This window comes from Cloeon dipterum, chromosome 2, assembly GCF_949628265.1.
Source record: "Cloeon dipterum chromosome 2, ieCloDipt1.1, whole genome shotgun sequence".
Classification (NCBI taxonomy): Eukaryota; Metazoa; Arthropoda; class Insecta; order Ephemeroptera; family Baetidae; genus Cloeon; species Cloeon dipterum.
This window is the reverse complement of record NC_088787.1, coordinates 7,539,763-7,565,069: the sequence shown is the minus strand read 5'-3', so window position 1 is coordinate 7,565,069 and position 25,307 is coordinate 7,539,763. Positions and strand designations below refer to the sequence as shown.

Below are 25,307 nucleotides of genomic sequence, written 5' to 3'. Positions count from 1 at the left end.
GGACCTTCCTACAGTAAAAATTAAAATTTTGCCAATTTTCTCCAAAATTTCCAGTGCTTGAACATATTTTCTTGGCATATTCCGATTCCTCTCGTCGAGATCTGTTCAACGGTGTATGCCACTTATTGGGGAAACTCTTGGTTTTGAGATTAAATCGGATTTCAAGTAAGGAGACAGCCATTACCGTTTGAAGAGCACGGTAACTTTCCAGCCAATTTTCTCAAAAAATTACAGCGCTTCTTTGGTCAATTTAGGCTTTAACTGAATCCTAACAGAGACGAGTTTATGCATTGGCAACAAGCATTTTCCAGGCTTTTGCAGTATCATTCCTCTTAAAAAGTTAACGAGCTTTTTTAATTATAATACGTTGCATATATACAGTTTTATTTTATTTTAGTTTGTACTTTTATTAAAACAATAAAATCTTTGAATTTTTAATGATCAGTAATTCATTATTAAAAATTAATTTATTTTTATTTGAAATTATTTGCAATCAACATGTGATAAATTCTTGTGATTGAGGTATCATAATGTCAATCTCATTGATTCAATGAAGTAATTCCCCTGAGCATTGATCTCGCAGTTAGTAGATTTTTTATTAAAAAATTTATAATGTTTCAAGCCTTAAAATGTTTTCAACCCAGCAGCCTTTTGGTTTGACCTCAAAAAGTCATTTTTTCATGAAAGAAATTCAGCTCCCTCCCCATTTCCAAATTGAGGAAAATCAATAGCAAAATTTGGGTTTCCGAAAATTCACTAAAACAAATAAAATATACTTAAATGATTGAAATGTATGCAATCGGGGTGGCAGACTTGCCAAGCAGGTTGCCTATTCACACTTCCTCTCAACTTTTATCTTTTTTATTATCTTTCTACGTATATAGCTTTCCTTTGAAGATGAATTCAGTGGAAATATTGTTTCGAAATTGAGGAGGGTCTTGTGAATTATGAAAATTTAATAATGAGAAGAAAAAAATGATGCTTTAGTCTTCAAAATGATTTTTTATTTTTATAAAAAATTGCAGATTGTTTGAAAGCGGTCTCTGTTTGGCCTCATTAAAATTCACCAGTTCATAAAAGCACCAAAAACTGACAATTTTCAGAAAGCTGATTAAATTTCCAGTTTTTATCCTCGAGTAAATTTTTCTCAAATTTACTCTTTTCGCACAAAAACGTCTAAAAATTTCAACTGGCCATTAGGGAATGTTTAAAAAGGTTCAAAATTTTTATAATGAAAACGTAATTAAATGGAAAAAACTAGCGCGCCGGCCACCTTCTGTAATAAAACGAAAAGTGACAGTAGGAAACTTCTTGAAATGTCTTTCTTTGGGGGAATGTGGAAATTCAGTGAAAATCACGAAAGAAAAATTATTTTGAGAATTCTCCATTTAATACAATGTTAAAACTTTGAGGCCGATTTTACTCGAAAATTTACAGCGCTATAGCTATGTATTTATTAAACTGTACACTGTACATGATCCTATAAGGACCTAATCTGCCTGTTTTAAAGGATTTTTCGGGGAAATTCACCTTAAAGAGAAGTAAAAATTATTTTGTATTGAAAACAACTTTTTGTAAATAAAAAAATACTGTTTAAATGACGGAAATTTTTAAGGTTTTTATTTCTTTCAGAGACTATTTCCTCTCCCATGAAAAATAATCAGCTTTCGAGTTAATTTAATTCTGCGTCGGCTGTGAAAAAATTCTTTTTCACACGAATGAAATATAGAGCAGATTGAAATTCCACGCGCATTCAAGTCGACTTGGAATTAATCGTGTTTGCTTCCTGCTGCGAAAGGATGATCCAAAGCGTGCATAATCGTCTCGCCGACGAATATACACATATATGTATGTAGGGCGGTACATAGAGAGAGCGCGTGAGGCGCTTCATCCGGCGCTGAGAACGAGGAGTGAATTCGATTATTTAAGTCGAACAATGCGGCTCGTCGGCGGAGCAAATCTACTCTGTGCAAATAGGATTACGCTCACACCCTGCGTGCGTATCCATCCATATATCCACGTAGAATGCAATAATAATCACGCCGTGTCGTGTCTCGTGGCTCGGCGCTGCGCTGCGCTGCGCTGCTCGCACGCAATAATTGCTTTGCGCCTTCTCAAACACCGGAGACAAAGTTCTAAATTGGTTTTGCGTTTGCACTCGTTTCCACGTATCCGGTTTAATATTAATACCTTCTACTGATGATTGCTTCTAAGAAAATAAAGCGCAGATGCGAATGAAGACGCAGTTTGATGAGATAAAACCAGTAGAGAATGAAATGAAATGCCAATTACCGTTGAATGAATAAGGAGAGAAATGTAAAAGCTGGTGAACAGGAAAACTGCTTCGTTTTGAAGGATATTTTTGAAAATCTGAACGCTGAACAATTCCAAGCTGTTTCTAGAGATAAGCAGAACTCAGAATTCAAACTTGGGTTCTCGTACAACTCATTTAATAATTCAATTAGCTCATAGTTTTTCCCCAAAAGTGATTGATTTATCGGCAAAAAATAAAAACATCTGAATAAAAATGTCTCAAAATCAGGGTTCGCCAATTTTGCAATGCGCCAAAAATTCACCACTGGTTTTTTGCGCAAAAAGGCAGCTTAAAAAACCCACCAGTTCTGATTTTTTTGCGTTTTTCCTAATTTAACCCCAAAAAGGTGGCATTTTGTGCCAAAAAAATGAGAAATATTGGAAAATTACGATTTTTGTTAGAGTTTTCAGTCTTTTGGTGAAACCAGATGCATTTTTACCGATTTTTAAAAATCCCAATTTTTGGTGATCCATCATGAGGAATTTTTAAATTCAATAAAAATTTATGTGTTTCGGAAATATGCGCAAAATTGCAGAAAAAAACCCGCAACAGTTTTTTTGCAGGGTATTTGCGAACCCTGCTCAAAATCTTTTATAGTTTCCCAATCCTACACTTTTAATTTCTTTTTTATAATTTTTATTTAATAAAATATTTGTTTTGTTCGAGTAAGAATTAATTGATTAAAGTTAAATTATAATTACAAAACTTTTTATTTGTCATTTAACGTGACCACAGTGAAGATTTCAAGGGATTTTAGGAAAAAAATGACCCACCAAACGATTCGTGTTGCCAAGGTTAATTTATAAATATAAAACCATCACAATTGTTTTAAATATTAAATAAAAAATTTATTGATTTAGGGTTCCTCCGATTTTTTCTGAATTTTGCCCCGGAAAGGTCATATTTCGCACCAACAAAGGCTTCATTAAAATGTTTTGAAAATTAATAAGTTTAAATTTATTTTTAATTAATATCTTTGATTTTGTAAAATCACCTTTTTTGTGATTTTGTTTTGTTTTGATCTTCATTAAAATTCATTTGTGTTTCGGAAAAATGCGCACAATTACCTCATGACAAATTATTGTTAATCCCCAGAGTCTCAAAGTTTCCAATCCAATAAAATGCAAAATATTTCTGAAATAATAATTTAATTGCTTTTGCGTCTCTCTTAGCTTGAACTCAGACTGTGACTTATTTGACGGGGGTAGGACTGTCTGCGGACTTAAATAATTTCGCCACTTAGCAGTGCATTAAGTTGGTCTAACTATAAGCCAAAGTTTCTCCACTGATATTATTTCCCTGCTGCCGGAGTAAATTGAGCTGCCGAGGACAAAAGCACGAACTGTACAGTCGTAACGTCGTTTGGGGCGCTTTATTTGTGACAGACGAGAGCGAATATCTCGACAACATAGATGGGTCGGTCGGTCAATGCGACCACCGCGTGCGCGGCATCTCTCGCACTTTTGACGCAATTTACGGCCGGATGTTTACGAGAGCGATAAATCGCGAGCTTTGTTCGGCACACACGAATGTTTAGGCTCACCTCCGTCGCTGGACGGGTAAATATTGAAGGTGTCGTCTTGCAGCCACGAAGTCACGGTGAGGTAGTCGCGCACCGCGCTCGGCACTTGGCACCGAAGCACGGCCGTGTTGCCCCGAGACACCACGGCGCCCTTCACCCGCAGCTCGTACTGCTGCAGCACCACTGAAACAAAAATCACCAAAGTCAATAATTTGACAATAAATTGTCATTTTTTCAAAGAGATGAACTATAATAAGTCCAATAGCCTTAAGAACGTAATATTTGAAAATATAAATTGGTAAAATGCAACAATTTTTGTTCAAATATCACACGGTTCCTATTTTATGTTAAAAAATCACCAGTTGCATAAGCTCTTAGTGTTCGAAGCTGCCAATGATGGCTGTAAATTTAATTTTAAGGCACTTCAGCTTCGATTTGAGACTTAATCCTGCTACTGTGCATTCTTCACTTAATATGCTTTCTTTTGACGGTCTGAAAATAAAAATCAATTCAGCCAATCACTGTAAAATCGTGAAAAAATGTGTTTTGAAATATAAAATTTGTTCCAACGTTTGTACAACGAATGGCTGGACTGATTTTGGTTTTAGCACGTCAAAAGAAAATTTATTAAGTGAAGAATGCACAGTAGCAGGATTGAGTATGAAATCGCAGCGGAAGTTCCTTAAAAATAAATATATTACTAAAGTATATGGTGGCACCATCTGTTGACGGCTTTGGACACTAAGGATTTACACAACAGGTAAAAAATTTGTAATTTATACTTAGGTGTATATGTTTCCTTTAATATTTATTTTGTAATTAATGATACAAAATAAACAAAATTAGCAATAGTTGAAAATTAAACATAAATTTTATTTGTTTTATTGTGAAAATTTTACTTATTTTATTTATTTTTGAGGCACATAAATTTAGTTATTTTATTTTTTCCTTAATATCTGACTTTTTTATTTTTCTTTAAAGTAAAGTAGCTGCAATGCCTTATAATCAGAATATCCTAAAAGTTAATTAATTCTGGTTATGATCCCATTGATTACAGAATCAACGTTTAACATATTGTGTCAAGGCAAAGTAAATAAATAATTACGTTTCCTCAACAACCAAGATTTCATGATTAGATCGTCTAGATAGGTCTAGATCTGCTCTAAAAGCAACGAGAATGAAGTCCGTTTTAATTATAATATGGATCTTAATCTTCTAATTGATATGTTTCAACACTCGGCTCTTCTTGTAGAGAATATTTAATATTAATAATTGAAGACCAAAGCAGAATTATGGGGCTTTTAACACTTTATGTTTAAATAAAATTTTACAATAGATCTATTAATTTGTTAGTAGGTCTTAAAATTGGTTTTTTTATATTGACTGCATAATATTCTACAATCAATAATTTTATTTAAAGTCCTGTAATTTTCTTTTCTTTCTTATGGTCAGCACAAATCTGCGTTCAATATTTTTTTATTATAATTGTTAAATTGAGTTAAATTTTATTTTCATTCAAAACATTTTTGACACACACGTTTTAATTTCTACAAACAAATATCACCTCAGACTAATTAATGAAAAGAGAGAGGTTTAAGTGCAAAAGATGCTAAGATACCAACTGTCCAGACCAGTTATTTTTAAATTTCATTCCTAAAAAATCTAGATGGCTTTGATATGAAGCCGTAAAGCGTTCCTTTTAAGCAGGGAAAACGCAAAACGATTTCCAGACAAACTTTCACGTGAATAAAGCAGGTTTGCCACTCGTGAACACGCGCACCTTTTGCAAAATTAACCGCGTGTGAGAGCAGAGAGCACACGGCGAACTTGGTTGCCGGGAAGTTTGCGGAAAAAGCGGCCGGTATGCGTGCGTGGAGAGAGCAGTGTTTGTGTGTGCGTGCATTATGGAGCGTATTTTGCGGCAGCTTTCGGGGCCTAAATTGAAATGTTTGGTCCGTCCGAGTGTATGCAGATTGCGGCCGCAGATATCCCACTTAGTTTATTACACACGTCCGAGATGAGAGCCTAGTTTTAAACAAACAACGCCGCGGGGGCTTAAATATGCCGGGCAAAGCGGGCTGGAGACACACGGCAAGTTTACTTCGCCACCGTTATGCAAGCCAAACGTGAAAAGAAAAAGCAGCGAGGGCCGAGCCAGTGAGCGAACGAGCGGTCATCAAAGCACAAGACTCGAGTGTCCCCCGCCCCAAGGAGAGAGAGAGAGAGAACCGGAAAATTCACTGGCTGCTGTCTCGAAAGGATTTCCGCGATGGATGCCCGTACCTTCCTGCAAGATTTGCAAGAGTTTACTGCCGGCATTAAACTTGTGCGCCCAGCGAATCAATTTTCCGCTTTCCTAAAGTAAAAAATAAGTGAGGGGTGAACTCTCAAAAGGCTATTTTAGTTTGAATACACATTTTTTATACTCTGCCTAAAAGGGGATTATTTCAAAGAGATAGACTTTTCAACCGTCTCGCTTTAAAATTATTTATTTTTAGACTGGGAATGAATAAACAGTCAATTGTTTCGTGCTAATGCTCTGTAGGCAGCACGAAAAGCGTCTTTACAAGTCAGAAAATTGTGATGTCTCAAAACCCACACCCTACTTTAAATCTTAATTATTTTACAACAAAGGATTTCCCCAAAAAGTGTTACGCGCAGTAAAATTTTGTAAAAAAGTAGGCTCCATATTCGTGCGACCGTGGAGTATGGCGCGAAAAATGGTTAAGTGAAAATGCGCGAAAATAGCCAAGTTTTCTACAAGATTGTGACATAATTGGCATTACTTGTACTAATTGTGTCTCTCGGATCGTAAAAACAAACTCATGACACTCGTACGGCAATCCAAAGAGAGCTTTTTGCTTCCCATACTCAGACGCCATCTTGGATCTGCGCAGTGGGAACCAATTTTATCGCACTTCTGGACCCCGCTGGTAAAAAAATGGCAATTTTGTAAGTTGATCATGGCACATAACGGCAAAAAATTGTTAAAACTAACAACTTTTTTAAATGTGATAAATTCCATTAATTTTTTAGCCGAAAAGGGATGATGGAACAACATGCTACTCTTAATCCTAATTCTGGGCAACTCTAAAAATCAATTGATTCGTCATTATTTTTTTAATCCCCTTTTTCAAATATTTTCAAAACTGAAATGCTCAAAACAGCAATTTTCCTGCCATTTGCTAAAAGATTTAAACAATTCTGTAATTACTTCCCATTTTGTTCTCTCTGTACAGCATTTCAAATTAACATTTGCCACCAATTTTTAGCTGAAAATTTACTTCCAAAAGCGGATTTCACGCGCTAACTGGTGAGAGAGATTTGTATAAAGTTGACCGCCCACAGAGAGTGAAAATGCGAAATTTCCGCAACGCTGGTCAAGCACGGAGCAATTCTTTGGCGCGCCGGTGGCGTCAGAGAAGAAGTACATCATTTCGCCCCCGCTCCGTTTTTGCCTCTTCTCTCTCTCGCGCTCGCTGTAGCCACACTCAGTCAGGGAGGACAGACAATTCGTCGTCGGCTGGGGCACTCGTATCGGGGTCAGCGAGGCACGTTGCGGTGGCTCGCAATGAGAGAGGGAGAAAATGGAAATAATAAAAAAGAAAACGCGCGCGACGCCAAGCTGCGGTGTAGCATCAGGTGAATTTAAATTCGGCTCGCTGCCCAACAACAAAACACGCACACGACGACGCCACAGTTGGCGAGGGAAGTGCACCACCGCGTGCTTTATGCTAGTTGGTCTTTTTTTCAAACCAGCAGAAAAGGAAAGCTTTAGAAATTGTGGCGTGGAAAACTTTTTTTTTGACTATTCATTCGCCTGGAATTCATAAACTTTGTGATATAAAGAGTAAAAAAGAGTTTTATGTTAATAAACCTTTAATTCAACCTTTTTCTCAATTATCAGGCTTGTATAGTCTTTATCCTATATTAAACGGGCGCATTTTAATGATTTTTGAAATATATGGACCAGGATTTTTTTTTAATCGAAACAAATTATCAGTTTTTGAATATTTGAAACTTTTCAAGGCCCAATATAATTTGAAGACACTATTTTTTTTATTTATTTATTCAAGGGGTATATTTCGTATATTTTTCCAGACCGAAAAATAAAAACCAAAATTCTAATCATATCATATTAACTTTTTTCCTCATCAGGTCGAATTTATTATTAATGATCATATTCCTTAAATTGAATTTTAGATCATAAATTTTAAACAAGAATTTCAAACTATTTAGAAGGTGTCAAATTTAAAATAATATTAATATTCAATTCACTAGTTGCATAAGCCCTTAGCGAAGCTGCCAATCGATGGCGCCACTGTATACTTTTGTAAAAATTTTAATTTTAAGGCACTTCCGCTGCGATTTCAGACTCAATCCTGTCACTGTGCATTCTTCACTTATTATGCTTTCTTTTGACGAGCCGAAAACCAAAATCGGTCAAGCCAATGGCCGTAGAGTCATGAAAGATATTTTTTGAAATATGAAATCTTTTCCAACGTTTCTACGGCGAATGGCTTGACTGATTTCGGGTTTTTGCACGTCAATAAGTGAAGAATGCTCAGCAGCAGGATTAAGTCTGAAATCGCAGCGTAAGTGCCTTAAAATAAATTTATTACGAAAATACCCTGTGGCGCCGTCTGTAGGCGGCTTCAAACACTAAGGGTTTATACAACTGGTGGATTATAGTGAAATATTAATTACAACTGACGTTTGTAATGTACAACCTGTAATGATCAAATGACTTTAAATCTCGAGTTTAAACTATTTTTGAAAAAATCTGTTTTGAAGTTATTCCGCCATGCAGTATTTTTCTGTTTCCATGTAGGTAATTGTTTTTTAATAAAAATTTAATTTAAAGGCTACCTAAAAAGTTTTTATTGTGACAAAAGGTCAAAAATTCCTTACATTTGCTACTAGACAGTAAAAGAAATCTAATCGAGACTAAAAATATATCTAAATCAAATTCATTTTGCATTCGAATTTCTTGTAAATTCATCATGTTCATCGCCGTGATAACGTTCCAGAGCAGACTCTTCGCAATTTTTAGAGCAGAAGAAATTCTTGTCTGGATAATGCAAATCTTTTTTGCATCGGGTGCACATCATGAGTCTTTCACTCTTGACATCACGACAATCTCTGCAGTGTTTTAGAGGAAAGAACCAAGAATCTTGCCGAGTTTCAGTCTTCAACTTGTCAGAGCGGCTGATTTCGTTCAAAGCGATGCAGTAGCAAACTTGCGCAGAATCCTTTGCAAAATTACACGAAACTAATGCGTTTTTCCCAAGGTTGACTGCGTAGAACTCTTTCAGGCGGTACATCATTTCGTCTGTCAAGAAGCTGTGGAAGGCGATGTCCACATCACCACTTGTCGGTTTTAGATTTTTCACATCTGCAAGACGAACTTTTCCTTTGTACATAATAGCCAGCATCTGTTCCTTGGAGACGAATTTCATCGTCAAATAGAAAGCGATGCTTAGTTGCTGCTCTTCTGTTAGTTTGTCCATTTCCTTCTTTGCGTCTTCCAGGATCACGGCATGAGGCGTATCTTTCCGCAAACGATCAATGCAAGCAGAGTTGTCTTTCAAATTAAAGCAGTATTTTAAAATGTCGTACAGAAGCTTCGAGGATGTCTTCGACGCCAGGTAGTGCAAGCAGGGAACATTCTCTCTGGACATGCCAAAAAGACATAGGGTTCGGATCAGGTCAGACATATTTGGGAGCCACTTGCAAATGCGATCGAACTGATTCGAGGCAGATAACGTCTGTGTGATAGCTGTTTCAATTCTTGAGAAGAAATCAAGCGTGTGATAATCCCAGCAGCGATTGGTATAAGATGAGATTTCTCCATCTAGGAGGCGGCTTGGGTAGAGACGCTTGTTCCCGAATTCTAAAGCTTCGTAGAAGGACGAAAAGAGGTGAAATTTCGACAAGTTCTTCAAAGTTTCGTCCGTGCTGATAATGCCGTTCAAGGCTGAAGTAATTTTTCTAAAATAGCTGAGGAGCAGAGTGTGTGCTGACTGGTCATAATTGTACTTGACGTACAACGCGAGATTCGAGCACATCACCTGGTTGAAGTTTGCCATGCTTGGAAATTCTTTTATCTCGTAAGACGAAATGAGATTGTCGACGAAGTCAAAGTACCACTTCACCATTTCGGAGCTTTGTTCGTTTGAGGCCAGTTGAAGAGAGAAGGCAACGAAGCAAGGCAGCATGTATTGTGCGAATTGCCAGTCAAATAACGTCACACAATCCTGAGAAATATTTGATTGGTACATAGTAATCTGATCCAGTACCACTTTCTTTGCTCTAACCTGAAATATTTACGAAAAGTTTTATTTTAATTTCCGAAAAGATTTAAAAAAAGCTTATATTTTACCTCAAAATTATTGGCAATGTCGATTAGGTTTGAGTACTGGAAATCATATGAAAGTACATCACTGAGTGCGTTTTGCAATTCAACAATCATATTTTCCACACTGCCCTCGGACTGCTTGCTGAATTTTTTCAACGTTTCTGAGATATTTTCCAATTCCATGTCAGGCAATCGATCTAAATCCTCTCTGAAAAAGTTTTCTGTGCTAACTTTCGGATTCCGTTTTAAGAAACGGCCTCTCGCTCGGTTAGCAGCGTCTATGGTATCCAATCTCGATTGGACGTCAAAAATGGTGTCGAGTATTCCATGGTCCTCTTTCCTTATCTTTAAAAAATCAGAAACATCTGGGAAATGTGTACTCGTTAATGGTTTGTAGTAAAAATAACACTCTTTAATTACTTTGGAATATCCATGATGCTAGAATATCTTTTTCAAACTCATCGTCCTGTTGTAGCATATCAAACAGTGCATTTTTATCTTCTACAGTCTTGCTCTTTGTTTTGCAGCAGTGATGTTCAACGAAATTTTCCAAATGCTGAGCCATTATGCTACTAGTTGGCAGCTCGGCTTCGTCTAATTTTGAAGGATTAAGAAAAATATATTTCTTCTCCTCGTCTAACGGATTCCTCCACGAGTAGAGTTGGTAAACTCCTAGATGCTTTACTAAATCTTCTTTTGTTCCTAAATTAGTCAGGGGTCCTTCTTTTGGCAGCTTGTAGAAGCTTTTCTTCAAGGCCCTGATCACATCTCTTCCGTCAGATTTTAGCCAAAATTCCAGAAAGCTGAGCATGCGTCTCAGAAAAGTCCAAAATCTTCGAATATTTTTGCTGGTGACGTTCGAGCCGTCGAGGAATTTTTGCAGCAAATCAAATCCTTCTCGAAGGGCTCGCTCTAAATTGCTCCAAATTTTCTCCAAATAGAGCTTGATATTTTTAGTTTCTTCGCGGTCTGGAAATGGAACGTAGAAGAACTCTGACAGTTCAATCTCAAAATTCAGAGCTTCCCAAAGAGTTGCGACAAGCCACTGATGGAGCAAATCAGATTGAAATGGCAGCTGCACCAAAACCCAAGGCTCAAAAAGAAATTCCTCGGCTTTCTCGCATTGCGGAATCTGCTCCTATAAACATGCAAGGAAATGGAATGTAACAAATGTGTGTATGTTTAATAAATACCTCAAAAAGCTTTGATTGCATCGAATTGGAAATATAGGGGTGGCATGTTGTATTGTGGCCGTTGAACTCTCTCTGGAAAAGATGCCAATCAGAGGAGCCATGCCCTTTTGTACTAAGCAAGAAGTGTATCGCAGATCCCCAGTATTGGCCGTTTGGGTACATTTTTATCATTTCACTTGCAGACATTTGGTGGTGCCTAAACGAAATGAAAATTATTTAAAAAGCAAAAAATTTAAATATATATGATTTTAGAAAAAAACACAACTTACTGGATTGGAATATAAAATGGAAACGACTGATTAAAGTGTTTGAAGGCTCTGATTTTGCTTTCCTTCTGGTCATTATCGTTGAAAATTACTTTCTTAAAAACAGACGACTCTTCCACATTCAATGTTTGGCCATCTACGGTTGGAATCCACGGAATTGTGGCCGGTGTTCGAGAATGTGAAGCCATCGTTTCCTTCCTGAGGATAATTGATATTAAATCAAGTTCTAAAGAATTTATCGGAAAATTACCGCAGAGTGATTTGCTTCTATTGCTTCTGCTGTTTCGTTGCTTAGTACGGGATTTGTTGAGTGGGAAGCGACGAGTGGAAGGAATATTTACTAAAGGAAAATGCTTCAAATTTCCTGTAAATATACTGCGTGTCATTCAAAATCTCTACATTTCTAACATTGCATAGTTTGACGTCACTATATTGACAAATTTCAATTATTTAACGCGTTACCTTTAATTTTACTTATTTATTATTTTTTATAGATTAAACTGTAGCAAATTTGAGACTTTTTTATATTTTTGAGAAAAAAAATAAAAATATAATTCAAATTTATACCTTGGCTCTGGAAATTAAAAAATGACAGTTATTGTTGTGACACTCTCTGGTCTGCTACTGATTGTGAGCGCCTATGGTCATGGCGCCTCTAGGGTCAATAGCAGGCCAGAGCAGTGTCACATCAGGTTATTAAGATCGAAACCTTAAAAAACAGTTGTGGCAAACACAAACTGCAACCTGCCAAAAACCAAGAATGCTTATGAAATATTTTTCATATTTTGTGTTATAAGACCTGTGTCGAATAACTTAAATATAAAGACTTTTAAAATTTGATTTTAATTTTATGCTTTAAATTTTGTAAATTTTAAAACCGATTCACTTTTTGCGTTTCCAAAATAATTACAAAAACTTTTGTTCTCAGAGTCCTTTAGAACAAACTGGCTAAAGGTTGGAAATTGTATCCTTCTTACTATCGCATCGTTAGAATTAAATTGAAATTAATGGCTTCCATTTTTAACACCAAATAAAAAAGAAAATTTTACAAGCTAGCGAGAAAACCAGTACTTTATTTGCTGTTAAATTGTTACACATTTCAATGTGTTAATTGCAAGGTGACTCAATAGAATTTCAGTAATACTAACAAAAAATTAAAAATCAAAAGGCCGTAGATTTTTTTGTTCCGTCTATAATCTATCATAATGGGAATGTTCCTTCTTGTGATACGCTAACATGGCGCTTTTCTCGCATTTATGGCTACAAAAGTAGTTCTTGTCTGGATATTCCTGGTTTTTTTCACATTTTGTGCAAATTTTAAATTTAGAAGGATTTTCAAGAGAACCACAAAATCTGCAATGTTTAATTGGATAAAACCAACTCTCGCCAGGGGACGACATCTTCAGTTTGTTTTGCTCAAAGTCGATTTCTCTCATTGCAAAGGAATAGCAAATCGGGGCAGATTTTGTCGCATAGTCGAGAGACACAGCGTTTTCGAAACCGAGTCTCATCGAGTAAAACTTCCTCAGTGGCCACATTTGTCCTCCCATTAAGTAGCTGTGGAAGGCGATGGCCGAGTCACTGCTGGTCGTGTCTATTTTGGAGAGAATTGATTCGTTAAAATCCAGTGTATCCATCATGATATCTCTTGAAATGTTTTTCATTGTCAAGTAGAAGGCGAGGCTTAATTTTTGGTCTTCACTCAGACCACTGATTTCCTTCCTGGCAGTACCTTCATCGATGCTCTTCAAGGACTTCAAAATATCGTACAAAAGTTTCGAGTACGATTTCAGTGCAATATAATACAAATGTTTTGGCTTCTTAGGCAAACCTACAAGACAGAGGGTGCGGATCAAATCAGCCATATCCGGAGCCCACAAGGAAGCAAGAGTTGGTTGCTTCGAACCGAAAGCGTGCTCCAAAGATAGTTCGACTTTTTTGAAGAAGTCAAAAGTCAGCAGATTGTATTTGTCATTGACCCTATTTGAAATCTCTTCATTCGGCGTGTTCTCTGGGAAATGTTGCGTATTTCCATGGTCCAATGCCTCGTAAAAGACAGGAAATAGGTCGAATCTGAAATATTCCTTCATAACCTTTTCTCTGGTTATAACGCTAATTAAAAGACCCGAAACTCTTCTGTAGTAACTGAGAAGCAGAGTGTGTGATGATACCCTGTTTTTAATTTGGATTGCGATATTTGCATGGGTGCTACGCACCCACATATGCACTGAATGAAACTCTGCCATGCTTGCTTCATAAAGAGAAACCAACTTGTCGAGAAACTTCAACAGCCACTTCTTCGTTTTAGTGCATGCGTATGATTCTTCACCAGTGGCCATTTCAAGGAAGGAAGCGACGAAGCACGGCAGCATGTACTGTGCATATGAATACATCAGGGGGTGTTTCCCCATGAGCCTTGAGAGCAATATCTTGATTCTAGACTGGAAAGATACTTTATTTGATGTATATAGCTTTGAATGAAGATATAAAACAAACCTCAAAATATTTTGCTATCTTCAGTGCATCCTCAGAGGCACTTGGAAACGTAGTAACTGGATTATTCTGTCGTATTTTTTCTAGGTATGTATTGCGAATTGATACGAAAATCCTTTTCTTGCTGTCAATTTCTAAAAGCTGCTTTAACTGTTTTGAGATTTCTTCAAATTTCATCGGTTCATGTATATCTGACGTAGGATCCATTTCGCTGCTTTCAATGCTGGTGCGATTCCTAGCTACAATCATATCTTCAAATGCCAACGAATTTGACATGATTAGGAAAATCGAGACGAGAATCCCGTAGTCCTCTTCATTAGCCATAATCATAATTGGTTCGTCTAGAAAAAAAATGTTAATGTAAGAAAAATTAAAAAAAATATTATTTACCCATGTAATCCAATATTATGGGAGATTGTAAAAACAATTTCCTATCCTTTCTGAGTCCCATCCATGATCTCGGATCATATATGCCAAGCCTTCTCACAAAATCTTCATTTTTTCTTATCAGCAACGTCCTTTCTCCAGCTCTTGGCGTGTGGTAGCAGTGCACATTTAAAGATCTCATCAGTTCTGAGCGGATTGGGCTGAGCCAAAATTTCAGAAAATAAATTGCGGAGTCAAATGAGTTATTGACTTCATCAAAGGACGAACGATCACACTCTTCGTCACAATTATTTTGAATCAGAGAAAAACCTTTTACGATAAACTCTTGCATTGAGAGCAAAGTATCGTGTAAAATATTGACTTCCTTGCTAAACTCTGTTGGAAATGGGCGATAGTAAAATTGTTTTAGTTCTCTTTCAAAGTCTAAAGTTAAGGAAAGAGCAGCTACAAGCCACTGATGAAATAAATTCCGTTCAAGCGGAATTTGGAGAAGTAAAGCAGGCTCAAGGAAATAATCTTCACTGCTATTACACTGCGGAGCTCCATTCTGCAAAACGAAGATCACATTTATTTTAATAAACTTAAAAAATGGAATACACTTACTGGAAAAAGCTTTAACCTAGTTGAATCTGAAATGTATGGATGGCAAGAAATTTCTTCGTGTCGTAATTGTCTCTGAAAATCGTTCCAAATTGCCGCGCCATGGCCATTGATGCTGATCAAAAAGTGAATTGCCACTCCCCAGTATTGTCCTTTTGGGCTTCTTTTCATTATTCCTTCGACACACATTTGGTAGTGCCTTTAAATTTATTATGAATAAAAGTTTCGTGGTTTAATTAATCTGACTTACTCTATCGGTATGAACGGGGGGAACGCCTTGTTGAAAAATCTGAAGCATCTCAGTTGCCTTTGTTTCTCTTCGTCGTTTTTAAAATTTCCATCCTTAAAAATTTTGGTGTCCTCTAACTTTAAGTGTGATGGAAAGTTCGGAACCCACGGAATTGTGGAATTGTGTGGCCGACGTTTTTCAGTCATTCCGATGCTTTTCGTGTTTGCAAATGTCTAATATTGAAATTAATGGTTAAGATTTGAATAAGAAATACATTTTCTCACCGTTCTGACTTCCGCACTCCTTTCTCTCAAAGCAAATTCAGTGGAATGAATGTCATGAAAATATTCACAGCATGCTGACAATCTATACAGTATTTCCCTTTACCAATAATTCATCAAAATTCCAGACATTCTCATGCCGTGTGAGAAGACTCCTGTAGAAAAATGCGGAGTATCTCTGTAATTTTTCATCGTAGAATAAATATAATTCTCCTGACATTATAATGGCATGCGTAACATTCAGTTTAGATGCTTTTCGTGTGTGCAAATGTCTTTTATTGAAATTAATTAATTAATTAAGATCCGATTAAAAAACAAATTATCTAACCGTTCAGACTTCTGGACTCCTTCTTCCAATGTTAATGCAGTGGAATGAATGTCATGAAAATATTCAAAACATGCTGGAAACTATATGAAATTTTCGTTTGCCCCTAATTCATCAAAATTCCAGACATTATTCCCATGCCAGTTCTATCTACTCGTGAAATGGAAACTCCTGCACAGGAGAATGCGGTATAAAGTAAAAAATATACTCTGCTCAAAGAATTAGTAAAAATTGAAAGGTTATATGAAACCTTTAAGGCCCCAGTCAGTGGTGACAATTACAGTAGTTGGAATAAAATTCAAACTGGCAAAACCCAAGAATAGCCCGCAATATTTGTGAAGCAATGCGTTTTAGTAGTATTAAAGACTTTCAAATTCGGTCTCAGTTTGATCGGCTTCAAATTTTTGAAAATAATAGACGACATATATACCTTTTTGCGTTTTTGATAAAATTAAAGATGCTTTCTAAAAAAGTCCATAAAAATATCTTGGTAGGAAATTTTAACTGTATCACAACAAACACAGTAATATAATCAGTTTTCTCAGGTTTTCTATTCTAACACTAAATAAAACAGATAGAAATTTATGGAAACTATGTTACTAAACTTTTTAATGTTGAAAATTTTGTACACACTTCACTGAGTTTATTGCTCGGGGACATTATAGAATTGCAGAACAACTGAAGATTTATAATTTTTCATTGGAAAGAAGTCTATTTTTTGTTCCGCTTCAAATACACCAAAAGAATAAATGGTCCTTCATGTGATACGCTGACATGGCATTTTTTTCGCATTCTTCACTACAAAAGTAATTCTTGTCTGGATATTCCTGGTTGTTTTCACATTGGGTGCAAATTTTAAATTTAGAAGGATTTTCAAGAGAGCCACAAGATCTGCAGTGTTTGATTGGATAAAACCAACTCTCGCCAGGGGACGACATCTTCAGTTTGTTTTGCTCAAAGTCGATTTCTCTCATTGCAAAGGTATAGCAAATCGGGGCAGATTTTTTTGCATCGCCGAGACACACAGCGTTTTCGAAACCGAGTCTCATCGAGTATAACTTCCTCAGTGGCCACATTTGTCCTCCCATTAAGTAGCTGTGGAAGGCGATGGCCGAGTCACTGCTGGTCGTGTCTATTTCGGAGAGCTTTGATTCATTCAAATCCAGTGTAGCCATCATGACATCTCTTGAAATGTTTTTCATTGTCAAGTAGAAGGCGAGGCTTAATTTTTGGTCTTCACTCAGACCACTGATTTCCTTCCTGGCAGTACCTTCATCGATGCTCTTCAAGGACTTCAAAATATCGTACAAAAGTTTCGAGTACGATTTCAGTGCAATATAATGCAAATGTTTTGGCTTCTTAGGCAAGCCCACAAGACAGAGGGTGCGGATCAAATCAGCCATATCCGGAGCCCACAAGGAAGCAAGAGTGGATTGCTTCGAACCGAAAGCGTGCTCCAAAGACATTTCGAGCTTTCTAAAGAAGTCATAAATTTGCAGAGTGTATTGGTCATTGACCCTATTTGAAATCTCTTCATTCGGCGTGTTTAGTGGGAACCGTTGCGTATTTCCATGGTCCAAAGCCTCGTAAAAAGCAGGAAACAGATCGAATTTGAAATATTCCTTCATAACCTTTTCTCCGGTTATAACGCTAATCAAAAGACCTGAAACTCTTCTGAGGTAGCTAAGAATCAGAGTATGTGACGATAGATAACATTTAATTCGCAGTGCGATATTTTCATTGATGGCCTTCGACCATCCATCCATTGGAGTAGGATGCGTTGCGATTGCTTCATAAAGAGAAACCAGCTTGTCGAGAAACTTCAACAGCCACTCCTTTGTTTCAGTGCGTTCTTGAGGTTTTTCACCAGTGGCCATTTCAAGGAAGGAGGCGACGAAGCATGGTAGCATGAATTGTGCAAACATATTAATCGGGGAAGAGTTTACCGTGAGCGTTACGACCAATTTCTTGATTCTAGTCTGCAAATTAAATATTTTAGATGGGTATATAATTTTGAATACACAAATAACCGAACCTCAAAATGGTTTGCAATCTTGAGTGGATCATCAGAGGTCCTTGGCAAGTTACAAACTTGCGTGTTTTTTATCTTGCTTTGGTATGGTACATACAAGTTTTGAACATTCAACTTGTTGCTGGCATTTCTTTCTCTTATTGTTAGCTGCTCTATTTTTTTTGAAATATCTGTAATTGTCATTGTGCAATTCTTAACTTCAGATTGAGTTTCTAATTCATACGACGATGTTATCATCTGGAAAATCGAGTCGAGAATTCCATTGTCCTCTTCATTTGCCACAATCATAGTTGGTTTGTCTGGAAAACAATTATTTTTATTAGAAAAAAATACAATTATAATAATAATATTTACTAGTGGAATTCAATTTTGTAGTCTCTTGGTGAAACAAGTTCCGATCCTTACTGACTCTCATCCATGATCTCGGATCATATATGCCAAGCTTTCTGACAAAATTTCCTCTTGTTCTTATTGGCAACGTCATTTCCCCGACCCTTGATGTGTGGTAGCAGTGCACATTTAACGATTTGATCAAATCTGAATGATTTGGGCTCAACCAAAAGTTCAGAATATATAATGCAGATCCAAATGAACGATTGAAGTCAGCAGTGAGCGATGGATCATGTTTTTTGTCACAATAATTTTGAATCATAGAAAATCCTTTTACGATAAAATTTTGCATTGAGTGACAAATATCACGTAAATCATTGACCTCCTTGCTAAACTCTTTTGGAAATGGGCGATAGTAAAATTCTGTTAGTTCTCTTTCAAACTCTAAAGTTACGGCAAGAGCAGTTACAAGCCACTGATGAAATAAATTCAGTTCTTGAGGCAAGTGAAACAGTAAAGGAGGCTCTAAGAAATAATCTATACTGCTTTTACACTGCGGAGCTCCATTCTGCAAATTGAAGTTCAAATTTAATTTATTAAATTTTAAATATTCAATACTTAACTGGTAGAAGCTTTAACCTAGTTGAATCTGAAATGTATGGATGGCAAGAAATGTCTTCGTGTCGTAATTGTCTCTGAAAATCGTTCCAAAGTTCTGAGCCATGGCCCTTGACGCTGATCAAAAAGTGAATTGCCACTCCCCAGTATTGTCCTTTTGGGCTTCTTTTCATTGTTCCTTCGACACACATTTGGTAGTGCCTTTAAATTTATTATGAATAAAAGTTTCGTGGTTTTATTAATCTGACTTACTCTATCGGTATGAACGGGGGGAACGCCTTGTTGAAAAATCTGAAGCATGTCAGTTGCCTTTGTTTCTCTTCGTCGTTTTTAAAATTTCCATCCTCAAAAAATTTGGTGTCCTTTAACTTTAAGTGTGATGGAAAGTTCGGAACCCACGGAATTGTGGAATTATGTGGCCGACGTTTTTCGATCATTGCGATGCTTTTCGTGTTTGCAAATGTCTAATATTGAAATTAATGGTTTAGATTCGAATACAAAATAAATTTTCTAACCGTTCTGACTTCCGCGTTCCTTTCTCTCAAAGCAAATTCAGTGGAATGAATGTCATGAAAATATTCACAGTATGCTGAAAAACTATACATTTTTCCCTCTGCCCCTTATTAGTCAAAATTCCAGAGATTTTCATGCCAGTTGTATCTAATCGTGAGAAGGAAAATCTCCTATTTTAATGAGGAATATCTGTTTAAAGTTCGCTTTGGAGAATAATCGGAATAATTCTCCTCGCAAGATTGGCACGTCTGGCATTCAGTTTAGATATATCAAAAAATTTTGTGATATCATAATTCTTGCTTTGTTAACAGCATTTTAAATAAATGTCACTAAACAAATTACTGCAAGTAAGTACATTATTTTTGAAATTTATTTAGTACATTGTTAATGGACGATGATTGCATAAAATTTTAAACATATGCAGTAATTCAATTATAGAATAAGTTTAATAATTTAAAATAATATTTATAAATGGTTTTTAATTGAAAATTAATATAACGTTTTTAAACAGCAATATGCAGTTTATTAGAATTATTTCTATAGAGGATAAAAAATTGGGATTGAACGAATGGTAGTAATTGCTATTATTGTATTTTACTGGATTTATTGAATACGAAAGTACCGATAGCATTTATATACATTCGGAATATTTATACGGGACAAAATGCTTTTATATTCCTGCACATATACTGCAAGCCCTCTACATTTCTTAATATTGCATCGTTTGACGTCACTATTGGCAAGTTTCTGTTCAATTATCTACCGCAATAAACTCAAACTTAATATTAAATTTTATATGTTATATTATAGCTGATTTAGGATTCTTCTTCTGGGAAAATAATAAATCAACAATATTTTTGCTATATTATTTTCAAAAAAGATAGGTTACAGTAGCCAGTTGGAATAAAAAGCAAACTGGCAAAAAATTAATATATTACGAAATATTTGTGATTGATTGAGCTTTCATAATTTTGTGATTTTTGAAATACATTTTGAAGAACTCTTACACAAAAAGACTTTTAAAATCGTTACAGTATGATCGGATTTAATTTATGTAAATTTTGGACGACATTCGATTTGCGTTTTCGTTAAAATTATATAGAGGCTTTCTAAGTGTCCTTTATAAACACATGATTTCTTGGAAGGAAAATTTAGCCTCATCAAATCAAACACAATAAGAAAATCAATTTATATCAGAAATCCTATTTTAATATTAATTAGAGCACATTCAAAATTACGAAATCATATTGAGTACTTTGTATTTGTTGAAATATATTTACACACTTGTATGAGATTATTGCACACTGACATAAGAGAATTGCAGAACAACTTATGAATTTTCACTATTTATTTAAATTAAAGTAGATGTTTTTTTTCCGTTTCAAATCTATCAAAGTGGAAATGTTCCTTCCTGTGATACGCTGGCATGGCGTTTTCCTCGCATTCTGTACTGCAAAAGTAATTCTTGTCTGGATATCCCTGGTTCTCTTGACACTGGGTGCAAATCTTAAATTTAGACGGATGTTTCAGAGAGCCACAAAATCTGCAGTGTTTGATTGGATAAAACCAACTGTCGCCAGGGAACTCGATCTTCAGTTTACTTGATCCAAAGTCGATTTCTCTCATTGCAAGGGAGTAGCAAATCGGGGCAGATTTTGTCGCATAGTCGAATGACACCGCATTTTTGAAGCCGAGTCTCATCGAGTAAAACTTCCTCAGTGGCCACATTTGTCCTCCCATTAAGTAGCTGTGGAAGGCGATGGCCGGATAACAGCTGGTCATGCCTATTTTGGAGAGAATTGATTCGTCAAAATCCAGTGTAGCCATCATGATATCTCTTGAAATATTTTTCATTGTCAAGTAGAAGGCGAGGCTCAATTTTCGGTCTTCAGTAAGGCCACTGATTTCCTTCTTGGCAGCACCTTCATCGATGCTCGTCAAAGTTTTCAAAATATCGTACAAAAGTTTCGAGTACGATTTCAGTGCAATATAATGCAAACGTTTCGGCTGCATCGGCAAACCTACGAGACAGAGGGTGCGGATCAAATCAGCCATATCCGGAGCCCACAAGGAAGCAAGAGTTGGTTGCTTCGAACCGAAAGCGTGGTTCAAAGATATTTCGAGTTTACTAAAGAAGTCAAAAGTCAGCAGAGTGTATTGGTCATTGACCCTATTTGAAATCTCTTCATTCGGCGTGTTCAGTGGGAACCATTGCGTATTTCCATAATCCAAAGCCTCGTAAAAAGCAGGAAACAGGTCGAATCTGAAATATTCCTTCATAACCTTTTCTCTGGTTAAAACGCTGATTAAAAGACCCGAAACTCTTCTGAAGTAGCTCAGGAGCAGAGTGTGTGAGGATAGACGATTTTTAAGTTGAAGTTCGAGCTTTTCATTCACGAGCTTCTCCCATACATGTGTTGGAATGGGCTCTAGTGCGGATACTTCATAAAGAGAAACCAACGTTTCGAGAAACTTCAACAGCCACTTCTTTGTTTCAGTGCGTACGTGAGGTTTTTCTACAGTAGTCATTTCAAGCAAGGAGGCGACGAAGCACGGCAACATGTACTGTGCAAAAGAACAAACCAAGGTGCACTGTTTCTCCCCGGCCAATTCGACCAATTTCTTGATTCTAATCTGCAAATAAAATATATTTTAGATGTATAGCTTATTGAATACAGAAAAAAAACTACACCTCAAAATAGTTAGCAATCTTCTGTGGATCATCAGAGGCACTAGGAATATTATTAGTTACTTGATTTTCTGCTATGGAATCTCTTTGGCGCCTTTCCGTAATGGCTTCTAGACTAAACTTTTTGCGGTCTGTTACTAAAAGCTGCTTTAATTGTTTGGAAATTTCTTCAAATTTCATTGGTTCAAACATGTTCATATCAATTTTTTCATAGCTGGTGTCATTCCCATATTTTATTTGATTTTTAAATTGATATGCCATAGCTACGATCTGGAAAATCGAGACGAGAATCCCGTAGTCCTCTTCATTAGACATAATCATAGTTGGTTTGTCTAGAAAAAAATGTTAATGTAAGAAAAATTAAAAAAATATTATTTACCTATGTAATCCAACATTAAGGGAGATTGGAAAAACAATTTCCTATCCTTTCTGAGTCCCATCCATGATCTCGGATCATATATGCCAAGCCTTCTCACAAAATCTTCATTTTTTCTTATCAGCAACGTCCTTTCTCCAGCTCTTGGCGTGTGGTAGCAGTGCACATATAAAGATCTCATCAGTTCTGAGCAGATTGGGTTTGACCAAAAGTTGAGGAAACATAGCGCAGATTCCAATGAACGAAGAAATTTTTCGGCGTACGAATGTTCATATTTTCTTTCACAAATAATTTGAATCAGACAAAATCCTGCCAAAATAAACTCTTGCATTGAGAGCAAAGTATCGTGTAAAATATTGACTTCCTTGCTAAACTCTTTTGGAAATGGGCGATAGTAAAATTCTGTTAGTTCTCTTTCAAACTCTAAAGTTACGGCAAGAGCAGTTACAAGCCACTGATGTAATAAATCACAATCAGTTGAAATTTGGCTCAGTAAAGCAGGCTCTAAGAAATAATCTCTACTGCTTTTACACTGCGGAGCTCCATTCTGCAAATTGAAGTTCAAATTTAATTTATTAAATTTTAAATATTCAATACTTAACTGGAAGAAGCTTTAACCTAGTTGAATCTGAAATGTATGGATGGCAAGAAATTTCTTCGTGTCGTAATTGTCTCTGAAATTCGTTCCAAATTGTCGCGCCATGGCCCTTGATGCTGATCAAAAAGTGAATTGCCACTCCCCAGTATTGTCCTTTTGGGCTTCTTTTCATAATTCCTTCGACAGACATTTGGTAGTGCCTTTAAATTTATTATGAATAAAAGTTTCATGGTTTTATAATCTGACTTACTCTATCGGTATGAACGGAGGGAACGCCTTGTTGAAATATCTGAAGCATCGCAGTTGCTTTTGTTTCTCTTCGTTGCTTCTAAATTTTCCGTCCCCAAAAAAATTGGTGTCCTCTAACTTTATGTCTATTGTAAGGATCGGACCCCACGGAATCAAGGAATTATGTAGCTTACGTTTTTCTGTCATTCCTATGCTTTTCGTGATTACAAATGTCTAATTTTGAAATTAATTAATTCAGATTTGAATACTCAATAAATTCTCTAACCGTTCTGGCTTCCGCACTCCTTCTTCCAAAGTAAATTCAGCAGTGGAATGAATGTCATGAAGATATTCACAGCATGCTGACGAATTATACAATTTTTTGTTCCCCTCTGCCCCCTTTCGTCAAAATTGCAGACATTCATGTCAGATTTATGCTCTAGTTAGGAGTTAACTTCTGTAGGAAAATGCGGAATGTCTGTTTGAAGTTTGCTTTGGGAAATAATTGAAATTCTCTCGTCATTATTTTCATTCGTGACATTCATTGTTGATGATGGATCAATATATTTATTAAAAAAGATCTGATTTATTTTAAAATTCTTGTATTGTTGAGCGCATTTTAATTAATATTCACTGCTAGATGGTCTGCCCAAAGTAGCCACATAATAAAATTAAATTATATCAATGAAAATTGACGGAAATATGCTTAATACTTGAAACATTTGCGGCATAGAAATAACTAATTGAGGGTAGTTGTTAATTAATTTGGTTCATTAATTTGAATAAGATAGTTATGCAAATCAATATTATCAGACATAAATCAAAAAACTTTGAAAAAAGGTCAAAAAGTTAAAAATTTAGGTTTGATAATAACAAAAAAAACTAAATGTTTTTTGAATTATATTTTGAAAATTAGAAGGAGTTTTGGACAAAGTCCAGCGGAAGAATTCCAACAATTTTACTGTCAACATTGTAGCAATAATTTTGGGGAGATGACGGGGGGTAAGCACGCGTCCCTGGCCCTACTACAAATATACTGAATGCCATTTTCAAACTCTCTTAATTTATAAAATTGATAGTTTCTCGTCGCTATATTTACGAGTATCTATTTAAATTATTATTGACCGCTAAATCTTCAAATTTATTTGCGAAAAAATATTAAATGCAAGCTAATTTTGTTTTTTTTTTTGTTGTTTTGTCACGGAGAAAAAATCAAAAATATAATTATCATATATTCTTTTGATAAAGACGTTTGTAAATAAAAATCACAGATAAGAAACCTTGAAAAACCTGAGTGGCGATAAATACGGGTAGCAAGAAAATGCAACCCGGCACACAAAATGAATCATTTGAAATATTTGAGGTTAAAATCATGATTAAAATATTTTAATAATGATATAATTTGAAAAATTTCATTATAATTACTTTAAAAATTACGTTCCAGTTTCTTCGACTTTGTAGTAGTAGCAGATTCAAAATTTGCCTTTTCCTAAAAATTAAAGATTTTATTCTGTATAGTTTTTTGAGCCAAAATAATTATTGGTTGGCAATATTTCCTTTTTATCGCATCATACAGAGTAAGAAAATCATTTTTAGACATAATTTTAATAGAAAAAAATAAGAAATTGTACGCATGCTGTTTGCAAAAAGATTATTTATTGGAAAATTTGTATAAATTTAAACGAGTACATTGGACGATTATTACACAATAATGTAATATCGGTGCAGCTAAAATTTATTATATATTTTAATACAATATCGGGTCAATAATTTATTGTTAGTTTATTTATAATCTAGCATATTGGGAATGTTCCATCCTGTGATACGCTAACATGGCGTTTTTCTCGCACTTTTTGCTACAAAAGTAGTTCTTGTCTGGATATTCCTGGTTTTTTTCACATTGAGTGCAAATCTTAAATTTAGAAGGATTTTCAAGACAACCACAAAATCTGCAG

General features: G+C 35.8%; 1 protein-coding gene and 1 long non-coding RNA gene across 8 annotated transcripts in view; both read right to left on the bottom strand.

Moving 5' to 3' along the window:
- Positions 1 to 25,307, bottom strand: part of LOC135935677 (cell adhesion molecule Dscam2-like) — a 167,821-nt gene that overhangs the window by 56,139 nt on the left and 86,375 nt on the right. For all 7 annotated transcript variants that reach the window (XR_010574242.1, XM_065478177.1, XM_065478178.1 and 4 more), the window contains exon 4: positions 3,858 to 4,019. Coding sequence is in view for 6 of the 7 variants with exons in the window: in XM_065478177.1 (XP_065334249.1) it covers positions 3,858 to 4,019 (162 nt within the window). In the remaining variant the exon portion in view is untranslated. The remainder of the gene's footprint in view (positions 1 to 3,857; positions 4,020 to 25,307) is intronic.
- On the bottom strand, positions 11,047 to 11,760 carry LOC135936809 (uncharacterized). Its single transcript, XR_010574392.1, has 3 exons — positions 11,657 to 11,760; positions 11,388 to 11,583; positions 11,047 to 11,332 (listed from the first exon to the last, which is right to left on the bottom strand). It is a non-coding gene; the product is annotated as an uncharacterized LOC135936809 (long non-coding RNA).